At 38.5% G+C, this 23536-nt stretch overlaps 1 protein-coding gene across 3 annotated transcripts in view; it reads right to left on the bottom strand.

The window, feature by feature from the left end:
• The window catches only part of LOC121295720 (ras-related protein Rab-37-like), a 94856-nt gene that overhangs the window by 3682 nt on the left and 67638 nt on the right, over nucleotides 1-23536 (bottom strand). For all 3 annotated transcript variants that reach the window (XM_041220713.1, XM_041220712.1, XM_041220714.1), the window contains exons 3-6: nucleotides 6784-6825; nucleotides 6287-6353; nucleotides 5376-5428; nucleotides 4913-4978 (exon numbers count right to left, since the gene is read on the bottom strand). In XM_041220713.1, coding sequence (XP_041076647.1) covers nucleotides 4913-4978; nucleotides 5376-5428; nucleotides 6287-6353; nucleotides 6784-6825 — 228 coding nt within the window. The remainder of the gene's footprint in view (nucleotides 1-4912; nucleotides 4979-5375; nucleotides 5429-6286; nucleotides 6354-6783; nucleotides 6826-23536) is intronic.

Below are 23536 nucleotides of genomic sequence, written 5' to 3'. Positions count from 1 at the left end.
GAAAAATAAAGTAACAACAATAAGATTAATTGTCTTGTGCATTCCACACTTCAAAATCCACCACAATATCAAACACATATAAATGAAACCATTGTATATTTTGAAAACAAAACTAAGTGAAAAGTTGATGGAGATGTTTGGCTAATTTCTCAGTCAAGGTGCTGACTGGGGTCGTAAACCAGCCGGGTCTCTCCAGACTGAGTCACTGCCTGAACTGACTACCAAGTACCAGCAGAGGGCACCCTTTACCCAACAGTCCCAATAGAGGAAATGTGTTGTTTGTATAAAATGGAAAGTGAAAGGCCTACCCACCTTGGTAAACCTCGGCACATTCAGCCAGTGGTTTACTTTCCCAACTGACTGTTAAGGAAATCAATCCATCAGCGCACAACACTGCCCCCCAAGCAAAGAGAAGTGAGGGTGAGGGGGCTGGTCTCTGTTTGGATAAGTATGTGTACATGCTGCATCTATAGCTGTATCCACACTGGGTGTCACTGGAGTCAAATGGGAGTATCCACACCAGTAGCGAGCGATGCAAGCAAAGTTGCTTTGAGAAAATTTCACATCAATAAAATAGAAACTGTTTCTATTTATTTATTTTTTATCATTGTGCGACTGGAATGAAACTGACCAATCAGAAGCAAAGTTAACAACCTTGACACACGTCAAACACACACCTCAAAACACACCACACCTCAAAACATGGCAAGCCTCAAAACACATCACGCTTTAAAACACGCCACGTCTCAAAACACGTTATGGATGACGAAAAGTTTATGAGGTGCAGCAGTATCCATTATTATATGATTGCAAATTGAACGACTACAAAGACATCCAGAAGAAAGACAATGTCTGGGTGGCTTACAGGTGGTGCACTTAGCAGCACTGAGACATGTTCGTTCCGATTTTGCAAGTTGTACAAAAATAGGTTTATTTATAAGCAAAAAATAAACCGGACCATATAGCAGTTTACACATCCAGGATTTAAATGAAAAATGTGCACTTTGATGGCTTTTAAAAATGTCTATTTTTTTTTTTTTTTTTTGGTTTGTTTGTTTTTATGATAAATAATGTTTGTTCACTACATTTTTGTTCTGTGGTACAAATAGGCGCACGGTCTTTACATACGCATAAGTGAAGCTTTGTGGAGATTCACCAAACAAACAAAAATATTATCAAGGTCCTACATTGTAAAACAAAGCCAGCAACACGTTTGTATTCTATGTGACACATCCCAACATTACCAAGCTCAAAGTTTTGAAGATTATGAGCCATATTTATAAAGTATGTTCTGTCAAGTTAATCGGACTGTTTTAAAAGGAAAAAACTAAATAAAAGTAATTAATAATACAAGTGGTGACCTGCACATAATAACACGGATAATAATAATAATAATAATAATAATAATAATAATAATAAAGCTGGTGATTATGTAGTGCGTAACAACAACAATGTATAATAATATAATAATAATAATAATAATAATAATGTTACACTTTAACATACTAAAAAAAGTTAATAACAAAAAGGATCAAAAAAGGAATTTGTAAAGAAACACGATTGAGATTGCAGTAAGTTGTATATATAAATGTATAATAATAAAATGATTTTGTTGAAAATATATTACTATTCAAATCAGACTAGTACTACTACTGGTACCACAAAAAAAATACTACTACTACTACTACTACAACTGTACAATCACTACTAATATATGATAACAATAAAACTTCTAGATATATAGGGATGTTCAGTAACTCTGATCTATAGATTTTACAAGCCCAATCTTTATTTTATAATGAACTTGATGGAGGTCAGGGTGGTAACCTTTTATCAAAACAAGACCTGTTTTTTAATGGGACAGTATGTATGTCCCTCTCGTATGTCCAATAGGAATGCACGGGCGGGGTCCTGTATTTATTTCCAGTCTTTTGGATCATTTCCAGCACGGGTCTGGTGTGGATTGACATTCAGCGACTTCGCTTTGTCTCTCTGTCCAGTGTGGATGCAGCCTAATCTAGACATTTTTAATGGCTCTGGCAGATATATACAGTGGTTTGCAGAAGTACTCACCCCCTACCAATAATGTCATATTTTGTTGAATTACAAATAATGTATGCACAGTTTTTTCAAACTAACTTTTTTTTTATTCAAAGCTGTAGTGGACACTGTTATATGAGGAGGAGGTTAAATGTCAGCAAAACTTGCAAAGAAAATGTACAAAATGAAATTTACTGGTTGCATAAGTACTCAGCCTCGGCCGATGCTAATAATAATAGATAGTGCAGGTAAGCTATAGTAAACTACTAGAACAAGACACAGGTCCATTATTTAAACTGTTTTATAATTAGAAATGTTAAAATAACTAACATATCGTTTACTAACTACACCTATTAAGGCTACTATGGGGGCTTTTCCTTTGATTAGCTTACAGGAACTAACAGAGCTAATTCATGCTCTTTTGATCTTATTCCTACAAAACTATTAAAAGATGTTCTTGGTTTTAATTTTAACCCTTGACCAGGTCCGACATTACAATTTTCCCTTTCCAGTCTGATGTCGGACTGAATCAGCTCTGCTGGATCACTATGTGAGTTGCAGCTTGAAAGTCTTTATATAACTGAGGGAAATTAGTTAAAACACTTTGAGTACACACAGGCTGAAAGCATTTCACTAATTTTGTGACCTTTCAAACAAATCATTTGCACCTGAGCTGATTTAGGGTTGCAGAAGCAAAGGGGTTGAAAACTATTAATCTGGTTTTCATTGTAAGTCTTATGTATTTATATTCTATATGCATTTTTTAACTTTTTCAATGTGGAGTAGTTTGTGTAGATTCTACATGTAAAGTTTAAGTTCACGTGCCAACAAAATGTGAAAAACTTTGCAGGGGGGTGAATACTTCTGCAAACACACACACACACATACATATATATATATATATATATATATATATATATATATATATATATATATATATATATGCCTTGAAAAAGTATTCAGCCCCCATCCCTTTTTTCACATTTAAGAGTCTCAGATTCAGAATTTGAAATAGATTAAATTAGGATTTTTTTTCCCACTGATCTACAAACTCTTGAGCACCATGTCAAATCAAAAGATAAATTCCAAAAGCTTTCAACAATTTACTAAAAAAGAAAAACAGAAATTGTCAGATTAAAAAAGTATTCATACCCTTTGTAATTGCAAGCCTAAATTTGCTCAGGTGCACTATATTAACTCAACAAGTCACACAATTTGTTGATGGACTCCACCTGTGTAAGAAATTAGTGGATCACCTGCTTTAAATTAATCTGTGAGGATAAATACCGCTCTCTCTGCATGGTCCTATAGTATGGTAGAGACTTTCAAAAGAAAGAATCAAAATGAACACGAAAGAGCATTCTAAGCAAGTCAGGGATGTGATTATAGAAAAGCACAAATCTGGGGAAAGGTACAAAACAATTTCAAAGGCAATGAACATCCCTCGGAGCTCAGTGCAGTCCATCGTACAGAAGTGGGAAAAATACGAAACTACCACCACACTGCCTAGATCAGGCCAACCCTCTAAAATTAGTTGTCGGACAAGAAGGGCACTTCTTAGAGAAGTTACCGTGAGGCCAACTGTGACTCTGAATTAGTTACAGAAGTTAGTGGCTGCGATGCACGATGATGTTCATGTATCAACAATCTTCAAGGCATTCCACAAAAAGGGCCTTTATGGGAGAGTGGCAAGGAAGAAGCCCTCGCTGAAAAAAAAACATGTCCTTGCCCGCAAAAAGTTTGCAAAACGTCACCTAGAAGATACTGCAGCTATGTTGCAGAATAGTCTTAATCAGACCACAAGACAAGTGGAACTTTTTGGCCTGAACACTAAGCGGTGTGAAAATGGATGTCCTTGAGAGGCCCAGTCAGAGTCCTAACCTTAATCCCATCGAAAATCTGTGGCAAGACCTCAACATTGCTGTCCATCACCGTTCCCCAACTAACTTGACATAGCTTGAGCAATTTTGCAAGGAGGAATGGTCAAATACTGCTCCATCATCGTGTGCAAAGTTAATAGAGACTTAACCAAAAAGACTGCTAGCTATAATAGCTGCCAGAGGTGGTTCAACCAAGCATTGACCCAGGGGGATGAATACTTAAAAAATTATGACATTTCATTTTTTTAATTTTTATTATTTTATTGTTTATTATTTTCTTTCTTTTTGGGGGGGACTCTGAAGAAGAATGTGTGACTCACAAATAAAAATTCCCAATCTAATGCATCAAAATCCCAGGCTGTGAGACGCTTAAATGTGAAAAAAGGGATGGGGGCTGAATACTTTTTCAAGGCACTGTATATGCACAATGTAGGTTGTACTAACAAGCACTAAGGCAATTATAGTAGTGATTTCAGCCTACCTTGGGCTCTCAAGAATATGCGTATGCTGCAACATGTACATTTTACCCTTTTGCAGCACAGAAAAAAACTACACTTTTCTCTTTAACCCTTGGAATCTAAACTGTTTTTTTTTTTTTTTTTTTTTTTTTTTAACAGTCATCCGTTTCCTGTGCTTTAGTAACAGCACCTCGCTGTAAATGTTTTTCTGCTGTGGACACTAAGGCATTCACTGAGCCCAAGCCCATTAAAGGGAGTTTACACAGAGCTGACACGTATGTGATTGTATCTGAAAACAAACAGGAACCAGACCAGTTAAGTGCGCAGTTTTTGTAACACTTATTTAAAACAACTACCATGTAAGGATAATTGTTAGCGTGTGAGATGTTGCACATCTTTCAAAGAAACCTGTGAAGATGCAATGACAAGAAGGCAGCTTCTAGATAACCATCAGTGAGTCTGAATCATGTGACCTTAGCTCTCTGTTTCACCACCGTCCCGTCCCCCCAACTGAAAAACAGATGGTCTACTAACCTTGTTTCCTAGCAACATGATGACCACATCCTGCTGTGCATACTCATGTATTTCTGTGAGCCAGGCCTTAGCAACCACAAAAAAAAAAAAGAAGAAGGTAAATATCTCCATAGCAGAACACAGGCGTCCCCCTCCAGGGAAATGTCATAGAGCGGTGAGGAGAGGTGAGAGCCTAGGACTGGGAGCATGGAGCTGAGCCCTTTCAATTGACTTGCATTAGGGGGGTCTGAGATCAGTGTCAGATAGCAATATCAAAGACATCCTGAAGGCTTATCTGATCATTTGCAAAGTGTCTTTAAATAAATCAAGGGTTCAGCAGACATAAGAAAATGATTTTAACATTTCATGTAATATTTCATATTATATATATATATATATAAAAATGAATAAAAATCTCTTTAACATATATGTATATATAGATATAGGAGATGCCCCTTTTCAATCTTAATTATTTTATACTTACCCTGATGTTATCAAAGGAGGACCTGCTGGTGATGTCATACAGCAGAAGTAGTGCTGCAGAGAAACAAACCAGTTAGCTTGTAATGCAATAACACTCTGCAGTATATGTGTGGTAAATACAGGACATCTGTACACATACAAACAGAAACAGAAAAGCAAGCTCTTCTGCAAGAAACATGTCTCAGTGAGAAGGGCTTCATTACATAAGCACTTTTGTTATACTAATTTAATAATTCTATAAATCCAACCATCCTACCGCACACGTTTGTTTGTTATAGCAAACACACATTTGCATATTAAAACTAATATCTGGTTGAATACTATCATAAGGACAGTCTTGGTTTGCAGGTCAGGTATGTAGTTTCAGGTAGACTGTTCCCTTCCTATGCCAAATCATCTCGGCCGTGGATTTGGGGTTAAAAGCCTGCCATTCATTATGGGCTTAAACCGGAACTGCACCCTGCTGGCAACAAAGGCTTTTTTGGTATCAAACTAAAGGTAATGGAGTTGATACCATTCCAAAAATGTGGACAACTAGCCAAAAGACAGGAAATAAGATGTTGGACAGTTTCACTCCCAGGACAACCCGAAAGAAAGGCAGGCAAGGCAAGAGTCTGCTATGGGACCAGATACCATTTACAAAAATGAACACATGTTAACATCTGCACATGTCAGATCTACATGGAGAAGTAATTGACAGTTTTGATAATGCTGTAGCGGTTTATAGATAATTTCCTGCAACACTGATATATACTGAGGAGTACTTCATGCTCTTATATAGCATACATAAGGGGATTCATTGAGGATAACTTCATGCACAAGTACGGAATACAGGTATTCTTTAGTTCCAAACCCTGCAGTTGAGGCAGTTCCCCAGCAGGGGGCTGCAGCATGGCAGCAGGGTTACTGTACCTTGAGCGTCACGGTAGTAAGCGTGAGTGACGCTGCGGAACCGTTCCTGCCCGGCTGTGTCCCATATCTGTGGAGAGAGGAAGAACACAGCGACCCGAGTCAACTAGTCTGCTTACTTTAACAAAGACCACTGACTGTAGGGAGGTCATCCTCATCCTCAGCACGCTTCGCTTTTGTTAAAAACACTGAAAAGTGTGCATTGTTCAAAATCCCAATTCTAGTGTTATAATAACACAATGTTGCTTTTGTTAACCTGGCACATTAGTAATATAAACATTATACATGTTCCTGGCTTATTGATGTTTTAGAGAGAAGATACCTTGTGTGGTCAGGGGTTTATTGGTGTTTTAGAGAGAAGGCCCTTGCGCAGATACCTTGTCTGGACAGGGGTTTATTGGTGTTTTAGATAGAAGGTCGTTGTGCAGACTCCTTGTCTGGACAGGGGTTTATCGGCATTGTTAAGGCTGGGTGCTTTTGTACAGAGTCTCTCTGCTCACCTGTAATTTCACCTTCACAGAGTCCACAGCCACCACCTTATTCTGCAAGAGGCACACACATCTAGTTTAGTTTACTATATGAGAATATTTATTTCAGCTCTTATTCTATTATTTATATCACCTGATATGCATTCCAAAAGGCACAAAGTACCACTGCCTCCTACTAAATCTCCTATCATACCATTTACACACAGCCCTAGAGGCGCAAAACAGTAACATCCCAAAAGTAGACAAATCTAAATCTAAAACAAAATTGCCAAAATGGTTAAATAGATCAATTAAAAAAAAAAAATCAGCAAAAAGGCACCTTATAGAGCACTAAAAAGAACCAAAAAAAGTGCACAGAAAGAGTACTTGGGACTGCAACATGCAAGTCAAAAAGAAGTTGGAAAGGCCAAGAGAGAAACAGAAATGAACACTGCTAAAACCAATTCCAAAATGTTTTTCCAATATTATAACAGAAAGAGAACATTCAAGGAGGAGGTTAAATGTCTAAGAGATACAAATGGCAAAATCATAGACAAAAAGAAACAAATAGCAAATATCTTAAATAATTACTGTTCACAAGTTTTTCCAAAGGATGATACGGACAACATGCCCCACATGTCATGCAGTTCCTATCCTGTTTAAAGCATAACCGAGGCAGACGTGTTAAAGGGATTAGGAGCTCTTAAAATAAACAAATCTCCTGTGCCGGATGATATCCTCCCAATAGTACTCAAAGAAATGAAAAGTTATTTATAAACCGCTAACCAAGATCATGCAGCAGTCTCTTGACACAGGGGTGATTCCGACAGACTGGAGAATTACAAACGTAATACCGATATCCTCAAAAAGAGTAACTAAACCAAACATGTACCTACAGACCAATAAGCCTGACTTCAAATATATGTAAACTTATGGAAACTATAATATGATCCCAAATGGAAAATTACCTATATGGTAACAGTATCCTGGGAGACAGTCAGCATGGTTTTAGGAAAGGGAGATTGTGTCTAACTAACCTGCTTGATTTTTTGAGGATGCAACATCAACAATGGATAATTACAAAGCATATGACATGGTTTATTTAGATTTCCAGAAAGCTTTTGACAGTCCTGCATAAAAGATTAATTCTCAAACTGAACGCAGTAGGGATTCAAGGAAACACATGTACATGGATTAGGGAGTGGTTAACATGTAGAAAACATAAAAGTACCGATTAGAGGAGAAACCTCAAAATGGAGCGAAGTAACCAGTGGTGTACCACAGGGATCAGTATTAGGTCCTCTACTATTGCTAATCTACAATAATGACTTAGACTCTGGTATAGTAAGCAAACTTGTTAAATTTGCAGATGACACAAAAACAGAAAGTGGCAAACACTGATGCAGCAGTAAAGATAATCATCCAAAATGAGCTAGACAGCATTCATAACTGGGCAGACACATGACAAATGACATTTAATAGAGAAAAGTGTAAGGTACTGCATGCAGGCAATAAAAATGTGCATTATAAATACCATATGAGAAATACTGAGATTGAAGAAGAAATCTATGAAAATGACCTAGGAGTTTATGTTGACTCAGAAATGTCTTTATCTAGACTATGTGGAAAAGCTATAAAAAAAGGCCAACAAATGCTCGGATATATAGTGAAAAGTGTTGAATTTAAATCAAGGGAAGTAATGTTAAAACTTTACAATGCATTAGTAAGACCTCATCTAGAATACTGTGTTCAGTGCTGGTCACCTCTCTACAAAAAGGATACTTCTGCTCTAGAAAGCGTACAAAGATGAGCGACCAGAATTACTCCGGGTTTAACAGGTTTAATTATTCTGTCATATGCAGACGGGCTAAAAGAACTGAATCCATTCAGTCTTGAACAAACAAGACTACGCGGCAATCTGATTCAAGCATTCAAAATCCTAAAAGGTATTGACAATGTCGACCCAAGGGGCTTTTTCGACATGAAAAAAGAAACCAGGGACCAGGGGTCACAAATGGTGATTAGACAAAGGGACAGTCAGAACAGAAAATAGGAGGAACTTTTTTACACAGAGACTTGTGGGAATCTAGAACCAACTCCCCAGTAATGCTGTTGAAGCTGACACCCTGGGATCCTTCAAGAAGCTGCTTGATGAGATTCTGGGATCAATAAGCTACTGTACTAACAATCAAACGAGCAAGATGTAGCAAATGGCCTCCTCTTGTTTGTAAACTTTCTTATGTTCTTATGTTGCCAGAATACTCCATGAAAAAATAATGCATGCCTTTAAGTGCAAGTTAAATCAAAGTAAACACAATCTTTCTCAGAAACAAGCACAAAAAGCATTACATTTCAGCACAAGGCTAGATTTAAAAAATACTTGTCAGTAATTAGGGTTAGGTTCCGTACATTCCTTTGATTACATTCCATTTGATCTGCAACCCATGTGTCTGCTAATGAGCTGCTCAGCTGGGTTAAAGGATCTGTATCTTGTTTCATGTGATGAAAAAGGACTTGAAGATTTAGTAGATTTTTGGGGTTGTGACGGCTTGTTGACATGTAGTTATAATATTGATTAGCTGGTTCACAAGCACTTTTTCTACAGCCACAGGAACGTTTTTTGCTATAAAGGCTGACTGTGACTGGTATTAACGGATGATGCTGATAGCACTTACAAATCTGACTCTGGCACTGCATAGGCAGGACACCCTTGAAAATGAGATAAGAATGTCAACACATCCAATTTACTAAAAGCTAATGGCCTCATATATTAAAAACAGTTCCCTGGGATACAAAGGTTGATGATATTTGTGATGTCATAAGTTCTTTCCCAGTTCCTTCCCTGTGTGCTGGTATATCATCTATAAACTATTACACACTCAACAGTGCTGTGTGCTGGTATAGAATCTATAAACTATTTCACACTCAGCAGTGCTGTGTGCTGGTATAGAATCTATAAACTATTACACACTCAACAGTGCTGTGTGCTGGTATATCATCTATAAACTATTACACATTCAGCAAGGCTGTGTGCTGGTTCTCTGGTAGTTAAGGTTTCTGTATTTGCTTCGGTTTAATTCATTTTGTCTTTACTGCATATTAGAAGAGAAGCACAGAGGACTCAGCTTTGGATTCTATTACACTATGTAACACAATTTTTGTTCCTGGGTAGTAAGTGTTATTTCCAAATTGCTTATGCCTCAAAAGTATAGAACATGGCTATTATTCCCCACAAACTTTGCTTTTGTGACCAGGACAGTGATATTTTGAAATATCACTATTTCCAATGAGAAAACGGGAGCTTTTCTGTCTTTTCGTTCACATAAAGTCAGAAAAAACAACATATGAATCCAAATTAACATGTATTTATACTAAAGTAATACAAAATTGACTACAAAAGATTTAGAAGTGAGTAGTTTTGAGATTTACGATTATACTGTAAATTTACAGTATAAGTGTTTGTCATGGTATCAGGTGTGTAGGCGTTTCTCATGGTATCAGGTGTGTAGGTGTTTGTCATGGTATCGAGTGTGTAGGTGTTTGTCATGGTATCAGGTGTGCAGGTGTTTCTCATGGTATCAGGTGTGTAGGTGTTTGTCATGGTATCGGGTGTGTAGGTGTAGGTGTTTGTCATGGTATCGGGTGTGTAGGTGTTTGTCATGGTATCGGGTGGTGTGTAGGTGTTTGTCATGGTATCGGGTGTGTAGGTGGTGGTATCAGGTGTGTAGGTGTTTGTCATGGTATCAGGTGTGTGTGTAGGTGTTTCTCATGGTATCGGGTGTGTAGGTGTTTGTCATGGTATCGGGTGTGTAGGTGTTTGTCATGGTATCAGGTGTGTAGGTGTTTCTCATGGTATCGGGTGTGTAGGTGTTTCTCATGGTATCGGGTGTGTAGGTGTTTGTCATGGTATCAGGTGTGTAGGTGTCATGGTATCGGATGTGTAGGTGTTTGTCATGGTATCAGGTGTGTAGGTGTTTGTCATGGTATCGGGTGTGTAGGTGTTTGTCATGGTATCAGGTGTGTAGGTGTTTGTCATGGTATCGGGTGTGTAGGTGTTTGTCATGGTATCAGGTGTGTAGGTGTAGGTGTTTGTCATGGTATCGGATGTGTAGGTGTTTGTCATGGTATCAGGTGTGTAGGTGTAGGTGTTTGTCATGGTATCAGGTGTGTAGGTGTTTGTCATGGTATCAGGTGTGTAGGTGTAGGTGTTTGTCATGGTATCGGGTGTGTAGGTGTTTGTCATGGTATGGTATCGGGTGTGTAGGTGTTTGTCATGGTATCGGGTGTGTAGGTGTTTGTCATGGTATCAGGTGTGGTGTGTAGGTGTTTCTCATGGTATCGGGTGTGTAGGTGTTTGTCATGGTATCAGGTGTGTAGGTGTAGGTGTTTGTCATGGTATCGGGTGTGTAGGTGTTTCTCATGGTATCAGGTGTGTAGGTGTTTGTCATGGTAGTGTGTGTTGGTATCATGGTATCAGGTGTGTAGGTGTTTCTCATGGTATCGGGTGTGTAGGTGTTTGTCATGGTATCGGGTGTGTAGGTGTTTGTCATGGTATCAGGTGTGTAGGTGTTTGTCATGGTATCAGGTGTGTAGGTGTTTGTCATGGTATCGGGTGTGTAGGTGTTTCTCATGGTATCAGGTGTGTAGGTGTAGGTGTTTGTCATGGTATCAGGTGTGTAGGTGTGTTTCTCATGGTATCGGGTGTGTAGGTGTAGGTGTTTGTCATGGTATCAGGTGTGTAGGTGTAGGTGTTTGTCATGGTATCAGGTGTGTAGGTGTTTCTCATGGTGTGTAGGTGTTTCTCATGGTATCAGGTGTGTAGGTGTTTCTCATGGTATCGGGTGTGTAGGTGTTTGTCATGGTATCAGGTGTGTAGGTGTTTGTCATGGTATCGGGTGTGTAGGTGTTTGTCATGGTATCAGGTGTGTAGGTGTAGTGTGTTTCTCATGGTATCGGGTGTGTAGGTGTTTCTCATGGTATCAGGTGTGTAGGTGTTTTTGTTTCTCATGGTATCGGGTGTGTAGGTGTTTGTCATGGTATCGGGTGTGTAGGTGTTTGTCATGGTATCAGGTGTGTGTGTAGGTGTTTGTCATGGTATCAGGTGTGTAGGTGTTTCTCATGGTATCAGGTGTGTAGGTGTTTGTTTCTCATGGTATCGGGTGTGTAGGTGTTTTCATGGTATCATGGTATGTAGATGTGTAGGTGTTTGTCATGGTATCAGGGGTGTGTAGGTGTTTGTCATGGTATCGGGTGTGTAGGTGTTTCTCATGGTATCAGGTGTGTAGGTGTAGGTGTTTGTCATGGTATCAGGTGTGTAGGTGTAGGTGTTTGTCATGGTATCGGGTGTGTAGGTGTTTCTCATGGTATCAGGTGTGTAGGTGTAGGTGTTTGTCATGGTATCAGGTGGTGTGTAGGTGTTTGTCATGGTATCGGGTGTGTAGGTGTTTGTCATGGTATCAGGTGTGTAGGTGTTTGTCATGGTATCAGGTGTGTAGGTGTTTGTCATGGTATCGGGTGTGTAGGTGTTTCTCATGGTATCGGGTGTGTAGGTGTTGGTGTTTCTCATGGTATCGGGTGTGTAGGTGTTTCTCATGGTATCAGGTGTGTAGGTGTTTGTTTCTCATGGTATCGGGTGTGTAGGTGTTTGTCATGGTATCAGGTGTGTAGGTGTTTGTCATGGTATCGGGTGTGTAGGTGTTTGTCATGGTATCAGGTGTGTAGGTGTTTCTCATGGTATTGGGTGTGTAGGTGTTTCTCATGGTATCGGGTGTGTAGGTGTTTGTCATGGTATCGGGTGTGTAGGTGTTTGTCATGGTATCAGGTGTGTAGGTGTTTGTCATGGTATCAGGTGTGTAGGTGTTTGTCATGGTATCAGGTGTGTAGGTGTTTGTCATGGTATCAGGTGTGTAGGTGTTTGTCATGGTATCAGATGTGTAGGTGTTTCTCATGGTATCGGGTGTGTAGGTGTTTCTCATGGTATCGGGTGTGTAGGTGTTTGTCATGGTATCGGGTGTGTAGGTGTTTGTCATGGTATCAGGTGTGTAGGTGTTTGTCATGGTATGAGGTGTGTAGGTGTAGGTGTTTGTCATGGTATCAGTAACGACAAGCGCCGAGGGCATGGTGTCTTTTTGTAAATACTGTATTCAAGATGTCTGCTGATCTTAGTACCACAGAGATAAAGTTGAACTTCTCCTCCATTATCAAGTTTAGATTACAAAATACAAACAACTTGAGTAAACATGCCTGTATATCCTGCAATGCTCTTGCCCCATATGTAAGCATTTTCAAAGCAAAAAAATCACAAAAATCACAATGGGATAACCCACATGTTGACATATAAACCTTGGTAGTTTATGGTAAGCTTGTTTATTATCTTTTGAACTTTAACAAAACAGTACTAGTCCATATCAGCCATTAGTCCCTATAGACTTGAGGTCTGCTCGGACCTAAACTTAAAACCAGATCCAAACCCGACCCAACCAAACAAAATCCGAACCCGAATCAAGCCTGAGACCTTTTTAAATATTTGCATACCCGACCCGACCATCTCCACAAATATATTCCTAACATATGCTACTGCAACTAAGTACCTTCAGTGTAGTATTCCTGGTTTCCAGTTCAAATGTAAATAAATAAATAAAAAAATCACTCTCAATTAATCATATCTTATTTACTTCCTTTCCTAATAATCCAACACTGCATGATTTAAAAGAAGACAACGACAGGCTTCTTCAAAACTGTTACCATAAATAGCAACACAGAAGATGCTCTTGCAAATTCACATATTCATTTTGGATAAGCCTATATCATATCAAACCGCTGAATTAACGTTCAACAACAAACACTACATCATAAATATGGCTTTTAGAACAGCTACAGGATGAATACTTAATTTTTCAGGGTGCCACTGCAAAGATGAATTTTTGCTTTTATATTTCAGTAATATACCAGTAATACAATGCCACATGGGCTTTTAATTATCACGGAATACAACAATGTCTTCAGACTGACTGTTAAAATTTGGTGTGTCATGAAGACCGCCCAAGCAGCATTTGTTGACAGGCTGCACAAAATCAATTTATCAGCCAAGGTGATTATTGGTTGTTAGTTACGTTGGAAATTACTTACATCCTGTGGTTAAAATAATAATAATAAGAAGAAGAAGAAGAAGAAGAAGAAGAAGAAGAAGAAGAAGAAGAAGAAGAAGAAGAAGAAGAAGAAGAAGAAGAAGAAGAAGAAGAAGAAGAATCTTTATTTTTTATAGCTCAATTCATACAACACATCTCAAAGCGCTTTACAGTTTAAAACAACACAGAGTGATATTAAAAAAAAAAAAAAAAAAAAAATGTCACAGCAGCATTTACCCATACAATGGACATGAAGCAGGTAACACATTAAAAAAAGAACACACAACAAGTTTAGCCCAGAAACTTAGGACACACAGCACCAGTACTGTACAACACATAAACAGCTAGCCCCACACAGACTCAAATGCCTTTTTAAAAAAAATGTGTTTTATGCGCTTTTTGAAAATATCAACAGTTTTTGAATCTTTTATTTTCTCTGGGAGAGCATTCCAGAACTTGGGTGCACAGCAACTGAAGGCCCTATCTCCCATAGATCGAAGCCTAGATTTTGGCACTGTTAACAGCCCAGCATCTGCAGATCTCAGGTTTCAGACAGGAGAATATACAGTTAACAAATCAGAGATATAGCTAGGAGCCAGACCATTCAAGGCCTTATATGTTAACAGTAGCAACTTAAATTCAATCCTGAACTTAACAGGAAGCCAATGCAAAGATGCCAGGACAAGTGTAATATGTACAAATGATTTTGACCTAGTTAGTACTCGAGCAGCCGAGTTCTGAACATATTGTAGCCTATTAATAACACGTTTAGAGGCTACAGCAAACAATGCATTACAGTAGTCAAGATGGGAAGAGATAAAGGCATGCACAAGTCTCCCTGCATCTCCCTATGTTACGCAGATGGAAAAAAGACAACTTATATTTCGAGCATGAGCTTTGAAAGTTAGGTGAGGATCAAGAGAGTTCTCAATTTTGGAACTTGCTCTAACTTCAAGCTCATCAATAACTAAGCTGAAGTTCCCCACATTACTCAACTGACGCGGAGAACCCAGCAGCATAACCTCTGTCTTATTGTAATTTAACTGCAGAAAATTTTGTTGCATCCATAATTTGATTTCCACCAAACAGTGTGAGAGTACATAAACAGCTATTGAGGTATTAGGTTTAGTTTGAAGATAAATCTTAACTTAGTAAAGCCTGGCCACGCAGCATTTGACAGGCTGCACAAAATGAATAAGCAGGTTTGGAGATAATATTAAGAGAGGTAATTGCTCAAAGAACTTATGGTGCATAGTGAGTGGTTTTTCAAAAATTGCGAAACAGGAACACTTTTAGGAAGCACTTGCACACAAAGAAAAAAAATACTTAAAATTAAAATTGCCATAATCCACTCACTGCTAACATACGACCTGACCTGCAATCTGACCCAAGCCAGAACCATAATATAGAAACTACACCCGACCACATGCGAACCCAACACTTATTGTCAGGTCCCATCGGGCTCAGGTTGAGTAGCAAGGCTCTACTGCAGACTAGATCTGAACAGCAACGAGGGCCGCGATCCACAGTAAGAAGATCCTCAGAACCTGAACCCAATGAAGACCATATTCAGCACAGAATAGGATCACTGTGAGCACAGATCCAGAAAATCAGTACAGGACAGGATCACTGTGAGCACAGATCTATCAAATCAGTACAGGGCAGGATCACTGTGAACACAGATCTAGCAAATCAGTACAGGACAGGATCACTGTGAACACAGATCTAGTAAATCAGTACAGGACAGGATCACTGTGAGCACAGATCTAGCAAATCAGTACAGGACAGGATCATTGTGAACATAGATCTAGAAAAATAAACTTGTATATGTAAGGAAAGAGTTAATAAAAATAGATTAAAACCACAAAACTATGATGCAGCTGTGCAAACATGCCGTTATGCGGGCAGTGCATGCTGCTATCAGGGAAATAATGTTTTATTGTCTGAGTAAGTGGGAAGAAAATGAGCAGAACTGACCTCAAACTGACCTGGTGCAAGCAGATTGGTCTGATCAAAACATTGCTGACACACAGAGATAAGCCAGCAACTTGCTTTAAACACAAGGGGTATAGAAACTGTATAAACAGCAGCACTTGAAGGTGCATTCAAGAAGCAGACCGGAGTTCTCTCCTCACCACTGACCATCCCCGTGCCCGGCGCCGACTCACAGAAGAGTAGGTAATTGATCACTGCTTAATTTCTGTTTATAATTACAGCTATAGCCAAAAATGTTGTATCACACAATAGAATTAACCAATTTTGCTTCATAAAGTCAAATGAAACCTGCTGAATAATGTTACATTAACATATTGAATTACATATCGCTTTGTAGTTTTCCATCAACTGACAAAAAATGAAAAATGTGACATTTTGAAATCTAACATAAATACTGTATGACTATTATGGCTCCTGGCTGACTTTTGCAATATTATTTTGTAGTTTTCTTCCTGGTCGCTTTATATATTTAGTCTTCTTCAGGTTTATTTTCAAACCTGCTTTGATCCTAGCCTTGTGTAGTATTGTATTGTCTGTAATTCTTCTGGGCAAGTTGTAAATACGAGGATGTTGTCAGCAAATCGTAAGTGATTCAAGTAGGTTCCACTGATCTTCAGCTCCTTATTTTCCCAATCGAGTGTTTTGAAAATGTCTTTCTAGTAGCTGTGAAAAGCTTTGGAGAAATTGTCAAACCTTGATTTTGTTGCTGTTTTTATGGAGTCTTACTGTGGATGTTGCATGCTTGTACATGGTTCTTGTACATTTTCTCAATTCCTTGTTTTTTCAGAGTGCTTGATACAGATCTTATGTAAACAAAGTCAAAGACTGTTTCATAGTTGATGAATCCCAAGCAAAGTGGCAGTTCGTACTCGTTGCTGGTTTGAATGACTTGCCGTACAACTTGAAAATTATCCATTGTGCTAAATCCACTGCTGAATCCTGCTTGCTCATTTGATAGTGCCGAGTCAAATTTATCTTGAAGTCTGTTGGCGAGTATGTTGGTAAAAATGTCCTTAATTACATGATGTTAAATAAAATATCTAAATTATATTCATAAGGTTTTATTATGTCTCAATCCTACAATTCTAGGTGAAGCAAACCTTTTGGACATAGCTGTAGGTGCTACATTATTGTGTCTAATGATAATGTTTAAGCAATATGCGTGTAACTTTTGAGTGTTGGAATTAATAAAGGAAACTTAGTAACTGGGATCTCAAGTCAGGAAATTCAGCACTCACATCATATACAGAATCAGTAAGAGGCCAAGCAAGCCATTTCAGTCTAAAGGGTAGAACTCATGTGAGCTGTGTGTTCAGCTCCAAACGTAATTAAAGAGCTGATGATTCCAAAGGTACAGAAGTTAACAAAGGGAACAGTGTTAAAAACATGGATGATTTTTAAACAATATTAACAATGACGGGCCCTTGCTGCTGAAGTACATTTAACAGCAATATTTGAAGCATGTTATACAGTTGCACACAAACCCAGCTGAATCAGCGGGTATCAGTACCTGCACCCAAAGCAAACAAAGAAATTGTTCTCCATATTGACCGGGGAGACAAGCAGAGAGATCTGGAGTGTAGAAATGGCTACATCTTGTATGGTATCTCATCACTTCTCACTCCACCTTCCCTGCAATGTCTGCACTGATACAGACAAAATGCCTTTTACATTGGGTAACAGAATCCAGAATTGCCTGTTTGATGTCTATTAATATAACAATACCTAAATAATCTAAGCAGCCACAGGAACCTTACAAAATACAATAATCTTGAAGCACAATGCCTTAGTGAAAGAGAGCAATCGCACAACAGTGAGCAACAATGGAGACGTGTGCTTTCAGCATCTCGCAGGCGAACTGCCTGAATTTCCACTGCTCACCTCTGATGCTTGTTCACATTTATTTGAAATATTGATGAGGTTACTTGTGTAAGCAGGCAGAATATTTCCTTTAACTGTCAAAAGGTTGAAAAAGAGGTGAGTAAATTACTGGACCGTCGACAAGATGAGAGATCAGATCGAAGATATATATTATCATCTATGATATATATATATATATATATATATATATATATATATATATATATACATATACACACACATAAATCTCTTTCCTACTTTCACCTGAAGAAGAGACGTTTGAGGTCTTGAAGCTTGTGAATAATTATTATTTAGTTAGTCCAATAAAAGGTATCACATCTCCTTTATCATCTCTGGACTAATACAAATATGGTTACCATTTCATCTATCTAAGATGTTAGATTTTTAAATGGTACATTTTTCAATTTTTGTCAGTTTTTCATTAAGTAAAACCACAAAGCAGTATGTAATTCAATATATTAATGTAATATTATTCAGCAGGTTTCATTTGAATTTAGGAAGCAAAACTGGTTAATGCTAAAGGGTGATGCAAAACTTTTGGCCATAGCTGTAAGTACTAGTATTAATTAATATTGGGGTTTGTGCTGGAATGCAAGCTGTTGTTTCCCTTTCTGTGTGGCCTGTGATCACAACCATCAAACACTGGGTTTGAACGCTAAGGAAACTGTGGGTTTGATTTAATATTTAAACACCCACAGGAACTATCAAGCACTTCAGAGCACACGGCTCATAGCCAGATAACCAGACCATTCTGCCTCAATGAAGCGAATGGAGGTTAGGATCCACTTGCAGTATAGCTTAAGAGCTCCTTCACACCTTCGTTCCTTGCTAGTTCACTTCACAAAAAAGTGGTGCAAACTTAGCACTGAGATAAATTATTTGTGAATGGTCATATATGATTAGTGACACAGTACCTAACAGTTATATGGGAAAGTTTACTTTTTCTAGTTCTAAATGTGCTTTAATAACATCATTAGCTGTTCCTATGGAGTTAGTTAGGGGTTGAGTTTTTAAAAATGTAGCCCTTTTCAGTTCCTAAGTGTATTTAACATCATTTTTTACACCTACTGACTTTCCAATATCGTCTGCAAAACAGAAGTGTCATTTTAGGCCTAAATCTTGTTGTCATGACAACCTCACAGTGTAGCCTCAGAGAAGCAGCATAAAAGACAATGTTCTGGTGGACTGGGAAAGCACTTTCGGATAGCCATGAGGCACTGGCGATGGTAAGGCAGAGCCACAGTTCTGTGCACAGTCAGGCTGGCAAGCAACATCAGTAGTACCATGTCTACTCTGCTGGCTATTCATGAAAAAAAGTTATACAGTCAAACCATGATTGATGATCAGTTTCCTTCCTAATGATCAGCCTTTGTTCCTTGTAGCCTGCACCCTCCTTATCCCTTAAATAACACATAATGAATACATTAACTAAAAAGGTGATGCATTTACTTGCAAAAATGCATCTGCTGGGAGCAGGAAGAGATTTCCACCAGGTGGCTCTGTTCAAACAATGATCCAACATTACTCTTGCTTAAACCCTGGAAAATCAACAACACTTCAAAAAGGGAATCGGATCTCAAACTCACACATGTGTTGCTACAGCAACAGAATCCTTCTTCTTGCCAGGGCTGGGTAGCTGACTGAATACTACAGCTGTTAGTTAAAAATAGATACTCATTTGAGTAAAAAATTCCAGACATTACATTGACAAAAGATGACCTGTCCTGTGTGGTCTGGTGTATTCTTCACTGATCTCACTAAATCAACTGGAACAAACTAAAAGGACCTTACTTACTGGGGATGATTGCGTGGTTAGTACGGAGGACGGTACTAAATTACTATGCAAGTTAATGCAAATTGCAACAAACTAAGCAGCTCAATATAATCCCCAGCTGCGTATTAAAATTTGTCTCAATTGCAACAAACTAATTGCTGTTTCCCTCTAGAGCAAGGGTCTCCAACCCTGGTCCTGGAGAGCCCCTATCCAGCAGGTTTTATAGGTGTCTTTACATCATCAGTGGCTAAAGATATGGAACATCTGTTAATCATGACCAATTAAGCCAATAATTGGTTTGATTAAGTAACTGAGAGATACACCATATGAGAGTCACTACATGCTCTCTTGATCTTATTCCTCCAAAACTACTAAAATATGTTCTTGTTGTTATTAATACCCACATTAAAAAATTATAAATAGTTCACTTTCCTCCAGTATAGTTCCCTCAGCACTTAAGGTAGCTGTGGTAAAGCCTATGCTTAAGAAACACAATTTGGATCATAAAGCCCTCAATAACTGTAGGTCAATCTCCAACCTACCATTCTTAGATAAGCTTCTAGAGTTACTGCAATTCAATTACAAACATGTCTAACTCTTAATGGTATATTCAAGAAGTTTCAGTCTGGTTTTCATGCTGCACATAGCACGGAGACTGCCCTTGTCAGAGTTGTGAATTATCTGCTGACTCTGGTTTTCCATCAGTATTAATTATTCTTGATCGAACTGCTGCCTTTGATACTGTAGACCACTCCATCTTAGTGAATCGTCTTGAAAGCACAGTCGGACTGTCTGGCCTTGTCCTGTACTGGTTCAAATCTTATCTTTCTGATAGGTTTCAGTTCGTCTCTGTTGGGGAGGTAAAATCTACATTATCGGAAGTTGTCTGTGGTTTTCCACAGGGCTCCATTCTAGGTCCCTTGTTGTTTTTGTTATATATGCTACCACTGGGTAACATTATGCTAGTGGGCTCAAAGAACAAACTAAAAGGAAATGTGGAATTACATGAGTTCGATCCTTGCAGTCTCTCATCAAAACTTAAGCTTTGTTGAAAGTTTGGGGGTCATCTTTGATCTTGATCTATCATTTGAGACTCACATTAGGGAAGTTATGAAATTATCTTTTTATCATTTGAGAAATATAGCCAAACTTAGACTAATGCATGCCTTCGTTTCATCTAGAATTGATTATTGTAATGCACTTTTTTCTGGTGTCGCAAAACATGTGGTATCCCACTCAGATTACTGGTCCAGCCTGTCTCCAAGCAGGGTACAATATAAGTAAGGACAGTAAAGATTATTTTTCAAATCTAAAGTGAAGTCTTTATTGCACTTCCTGATGACTATTTGAGTAATAGCAGGTGAGCTGGAGACCAATAGGAGCTGGAGCATGCATTTCCTGTAGCTCAATGGAAAGAAGCACAGCATTCAAATGCACTGTGAACTCTAGAAAAGTTGGCTAGCAGGGTGATTTGTTGTACAATCTAAACTAGCTCAAATAAACATTCCTATTCTAACCCTTTTGCTTCTATAAAAAAGTTAAAACATATTTTCATACCATAGAACCAAAAACAATTATGGATCACAAAGAATATTACTAGGCACATCCAAAAATATAGAACTGTTTTATGAAATTCATTTTTAAAAGATATTCTAAGACTGTACTGAATTAAAATTCCAGACATTCATGGGAACTGAAAATCAACATGAAAATGTTCCCATAGACCTGGGAAACGATGCAGGACATAAAGCCAAGCTGTATCTCTCAATATAACACATTCTCTGCTCAACCCCCTCCAATCTGGTTTTCACCTGGCACTCCACTGAAACCGTTCTGTCCCTCTTCCTCTTGCTCTCTTTCAGCAGGTGTCTCCCAAGGCTCAGTCCTGGGACCCCTCCTGTTTTATCTCTACACCTGCTCCCCCCGGGTCCCCTCATCTCTTCCCATGGCTTCTTGTATCACTTCTATGCTGATGATGCCCAGATCTTCCTCTTCTTTCCCACCATTTCTGAGTCAACATAAACTCCCAGGTCTTTTTCATAGACTCCTTCTTCAATTTTAGTATCTCCCATATATTTATAATGCACATTTTTATTGCCTGCGTGCAGTACCTTACACTTTTCTCTATTAAATGTCATTTGCCATGTGTCTGCCCAGTTCTGAATGTTGTCTAGATCATTTTGAATGACCTATGCTGCCTGTACTTGCACTGAACTGCTCCACACCTTGTTGCATTCAACTACCACTCCTACCTATGACTACTTACTATATCTTGTATTTGATTTTACTCTTATAGGTAACCGTACTCACATTTTTTAAAATTATCTCATCTACTTATCGTACTTGCCATGTTTTACTGGACTTTACTCATACAATCAAATAGTTAATATAAAGTTTAACTGTACTTAGTTGAATTTGCTCTTATAATTTATATTTTTATTTTGCTCTTACTTGAATTTGATCTTATTGTAGTTCCATAACTGCTCTTATCTGTATTATGATATTCTGTAATGTGATATTTTATGTGATATTTTGTAGCAATTGTAAGTCACTCTGGATAAGGGCATATGCTAATAAATATGTAAATAAATAAAAAAAAATTGTGCTGCAGCCTTAAGCTAAGGAGAGATCCTCTGCAACCTTTCCACTGCTGGCACTCCAGTCCCCGGAAAGACTCAAGAAAGAAAGCCAGCAGCCTGTATCTCTCCAATGTCCCAATGAGGCACAAGGAAGAAAAGCAAAGGGTGCAGAAATGCACACAAAGGATCAAGACATTTAACTGCATGAGGTGGAACCTAGCCCAAGATTTTTTAATTGTTCTTCTCTTCCTGACAACACATCCTAACCCCCAGACAGGCTCTTTCTCTCCCGCCACATGAATATGACTTCTGTAAAAGTACACACTGCGCACAACCTGCATGGTGTCAGTGCAGAGCTGAATGGAATGTGCTGATCTAGAGGACATTAAATGCTCTTTACGGGGGGTTATTAGTCTCAGGGTCTCAGATTGACACAACTCAATTCTCTGTTTCCTACAATATCAAGCTCTTTATATTACCTTTGAGGGCTGTACTGGGTGACTCCTACAATGAGCTGTACTCTTAATGAAGCATGCAGTCTCTCTGGGTCACAGATCTCAGCATAGAATTGACTGATTCTAACAGCAAGGGCTCTAATCAGCCCCAAAACCTGCACAGCACTTACTGCATGTAATTTCTCCCTTGATGGAGCTTGACAACAGCAGCCTATGGGTGGGTCTTTGCTGTCATCACAACCAGTCAGCAGTAACTATGGCAAAGACTGCATCAGAAAATAGATGTCTGCATAAAGTGGCTTAGGGAATGTCAGACTGCACTGAAAACGAACTGCATCTTTGAGAAAAACAAATCTATTTATATAGGTTGTTGTCAGAGCTAAACATTAAAACAAATGCAATTTATAAATTCAACCCAGAACAGAAATGTGATTTGAATCACTACAGGATGTAGTAATACACAGTTGAGACTTCTAAGACTACTTAACGCAGCAATGGTTTATCATTTGATTTCCTGCAGGGTCATCTAGCTTGTTTTCAGGGCATTCATTCAAAAAATGGGGACCCTTACACACGAACAGTGTGTCCGTCTGTCTGTCACACTATGCTGGCTAAACTCAATGACTGTGTTCATTTCACACCAATCTTCACCAAACTTCTTTCTTACCCTCATAGCCTCTTATTGACGTTTCAGACTGTGTTTGGCTTAGTGCAAAGACAAATATCTGAATATTCGAACGGACATTCCTCCACATGTATTCGAAGGCTGCACACCATGTCCTCCAGAAATTACACAATTGACAGAAAATATAAATACGTTTCACAGCGTGTTTTGCCAGTGACAGGTCTCTCCAGTTAATGAGGGTGTAGCCTGTACAGAGGGACCAGGTAAAAAGATAAGTCATTCCTTAATCCAACATAATGAGCACTTAACTACCAATACTGCCATTTAAGACATAATATAGATGATGTATG

This window comes from Polyodon spathula, chromosome 20 (genome assembly GCF_017654505.1).
Source record: "Polyodon spathula isolate WHYD16114869_AA chromosome 20, ASM1765450v1, whole genome shotgun sequence".
NCBI lineage: Eukaryota > Metazoa > Chordata > Actinopteri > Acipenseriformes > Polyodontidae > Polyodon > Polyodon spathula.
This window is presented reverse-complemented; position numbering and strand designations above follow the sequence as displayed.